The sequence below is a fragment of the Palaemon carinicauda genome, chromosome 35 (genome assembly GCF_036898095.1).
Source record: "Palaemon carinicauda isolate YSFRI2023 chromosome 35, ASM3689809v2, whole genome shotgun sequence".
NCBI lineage: Eukaryota > Metazoa > Arthropoda > Malacostraca > Decapoda > Palaemonidae > Palaemon > Palaemon carinicauda.
In genome coordinates this window covers 44,371,576-44,374,075 of record NC_090759.1, presented here as the reverse complement: position 1 = coordinate 44,374,075, position 2,500 = coordinate 44,371,576, and the positions used below count along the sequence as shown (strand labels likewise).

Genomic DNA, 2,500 nt, shown 5'->3' with positions numbered 1-2,500 from the left:
GTCTTCATCCGAATTGTAACTACGCTCGTATGGAGGTTTTCTGTTTTGTCCTTTATAACTCTGATAATGTCTGTCACCATCATCATCCACTAGCCTCGTCCAATATGTGGGATCCTGAGAAGAAATTTTTTCTTATGAATATATAAGTGTTATTCACAAAAATATTCCAGCACAAATTAATGGTGATATTTGCAAAATTTCAAGTTATTTAGCACACATTTTAAATCATATTGATAATTTAATTCATATTTTACATAACACACACAAGTATTCAAATTTCATGTACATTTTAAATTAAGAAACTACTTGTAATATTTCCCAATTTGATTAACCACATAATCATTACGTGACAATTCAGACAACCGACAAGTGGGGGATATAAGTACTCCTGCTAAAGGTAATTACAAGGATGTTGATCTATCTCTCCCATGGTTCTTCCCCCAATATTGAGATTATTCCCTTAGTTCCTTCTTGCCTGATGAGGGACTCAGGCGAGTTTGGTTGGTATTGCTAGGGTGCCACAGCCCAGCTTCTTCAAAAGAAAATTCAGCTTCGTATTCTGCCTCCTCTAGTGCGACTACCTCAGCTTTAAAGTAGCAGCAGTGCCTAACACAATTGCTCCTCAATTACTTGCCATTCATTTCTATCCCTAGCATGCATTTTTCCTCTAACACCTATCCTACTGTCAACTAGGGCTTTCTTCGGTTAATTCCTCCACCAACACCTTGGTCATATTCTTGCACTTCTCTCATCTCTTGCATTCCTCAGCTTCTTCAGCAGATGACTGTTTTCCATCCTCTCTACATAGCCAAACCACCTCAACTCTTTCATATCCACTCTTGCTGGAACTACTCTTTTTAAGTAATGGAAATAATATGAATCTTGACTATATAAGGGCTCCATCAAATATAAACAAAAAGACTTTGCTAAGTAACTGAAATAATATGAATCTTGACTACATAAGGGCTCCAATGCCAAGTAATTGAAATAATATGAATCTTGACTATATAAGGGCTCCATCAAATATAAACTAAAGACTAACATAATTACATCATTACAATTTATCGAAGCAATACTCTCAAGTCCTATTACAAATTTTAAAGAACTAGTTAAAAAAATGTTTTTAAATGCGATGAAAATGAACTCTTCAGACAAGAAGAAACCGAATTTTGATGAACGCAACTGGTACGTGATAAACCAAAAGCAGTAGTGGGTAAAACAAAATGGTATAAAAAACCATTAGTATCATATGAAGTATGCAATGCAGGACCTGAAACAAGTAAAGACCCTATGAAATAAAATGGACAGTAATGAAAAACTAATGCAGGGATATTTAACTCACAAGGCTGAGAAATTTCATTATTTTTTTGGTTTTTTACATTTAAGTCATCATCAGCTTCATCTCCTAAGCTTATTGATGCCAAGGGCCTCGGTATTATTTTGCCAGTCATCTATATCTTGAGCTTTTAAATCAATACTTCTCCACTCATTATCTCCTACTTCACACTTCATAGTCCTCAGCCATGTAGGTCTGGGTCTTCCAGCTATTCTAGTGGCTTGTGAAGCCCAACTAAATTTTTGGTGAACTATTCTCTCTAGGGGAGTGCAAAGAGCATGACTACATCATCTTCATCTACCGCTCACCATGATCTCATCCACATACGGCCCTCAAGTAATTTCTCTTATAGTTTCATTTCTAATCCTGTCCTGCTATTTTACACCCAATATTCTTCTGAGGGCTTCGTTCTCAAATCTACAAAAGCTATTGGATATTGTTTCATTGTTACACCACGACTCATGTCCATACAGTAACACCGACCTCACAAAACAGATATAAAGCATGATTCTAATATGATATTTCAGGCAATTTGATTTCCAAATTTTACTCAATCTTGCCATCGTCCGCTTTGCTTTTTTTAATAATTCATTAAATTCCAATTATAAAGATCCTGAACATTTAAATGATTCTACCCTATTAATCCTTAACCCTTTCAACGGTATTTCATTTTCCATTTCATACTCTTATCATCTCAGTCTTTCTTCTAATTAACTTAAGCCATACCTCCAGTGATATTTCATGTATTCTGGTAAGCAAGCATTGCAAACCCTGTGGCATTCTGCTAATAAGGCTGGCATCAGCAGCATACTCTAAGTCAGCTAATTTCTTATTAACAATCCAGTCTATTCCGTCTCCACTGTCACCAACGGCTCTATGAAATACAAAATCCATATATCAAAGTACCAAAGGGAATTTTTCCAATCACTACTAGGGCAAGGATATTTCAGTGAAAATATCAAACTTAGTATGACTCTAGAATAATACTAGTCTTTACGTCAGTTCACTGTATGTCATGTTTCGACTTGAGTATTAAACATAAAAATAATATGCTGTTTCTCCCAACCTTACGTTGGTTTCTATATAGTAAAAAATAACTTATTAAGAGCTTTACTGTACTTCTCATGCTAACTTAATAATGTAGATATTTGGTTTTAATATAAT

General features: G+C 35.0%; 1 protein-coding gene across 4 annotated transcripts in view; it reads right to left on the bottom strand.

Annotated features, from left to right (window-relative positions):
* LOC137627714 (myb-like protein X) overlaps positions 1–2,500 on the bottom strand; it is a 196,615-nt gene that overhangs the window by 1,917 nt on the left and 192,198 nt on the right. For all 4 annotated transcript variants that reach the window (XM_068358966.1, XM_068358965.1, XM_068358967.1 and 1 more), the window contains one exon: positions 1–114. This exon is cut by the window's left edge and continues 1,917 nt beyond it. In XM_068358966.1, the coding sequence (XP_068215067.1) occupies positions 1–114 (114 nt within the window). The remainder of the gene's footprint in view (positions 115–2,500) is intronic.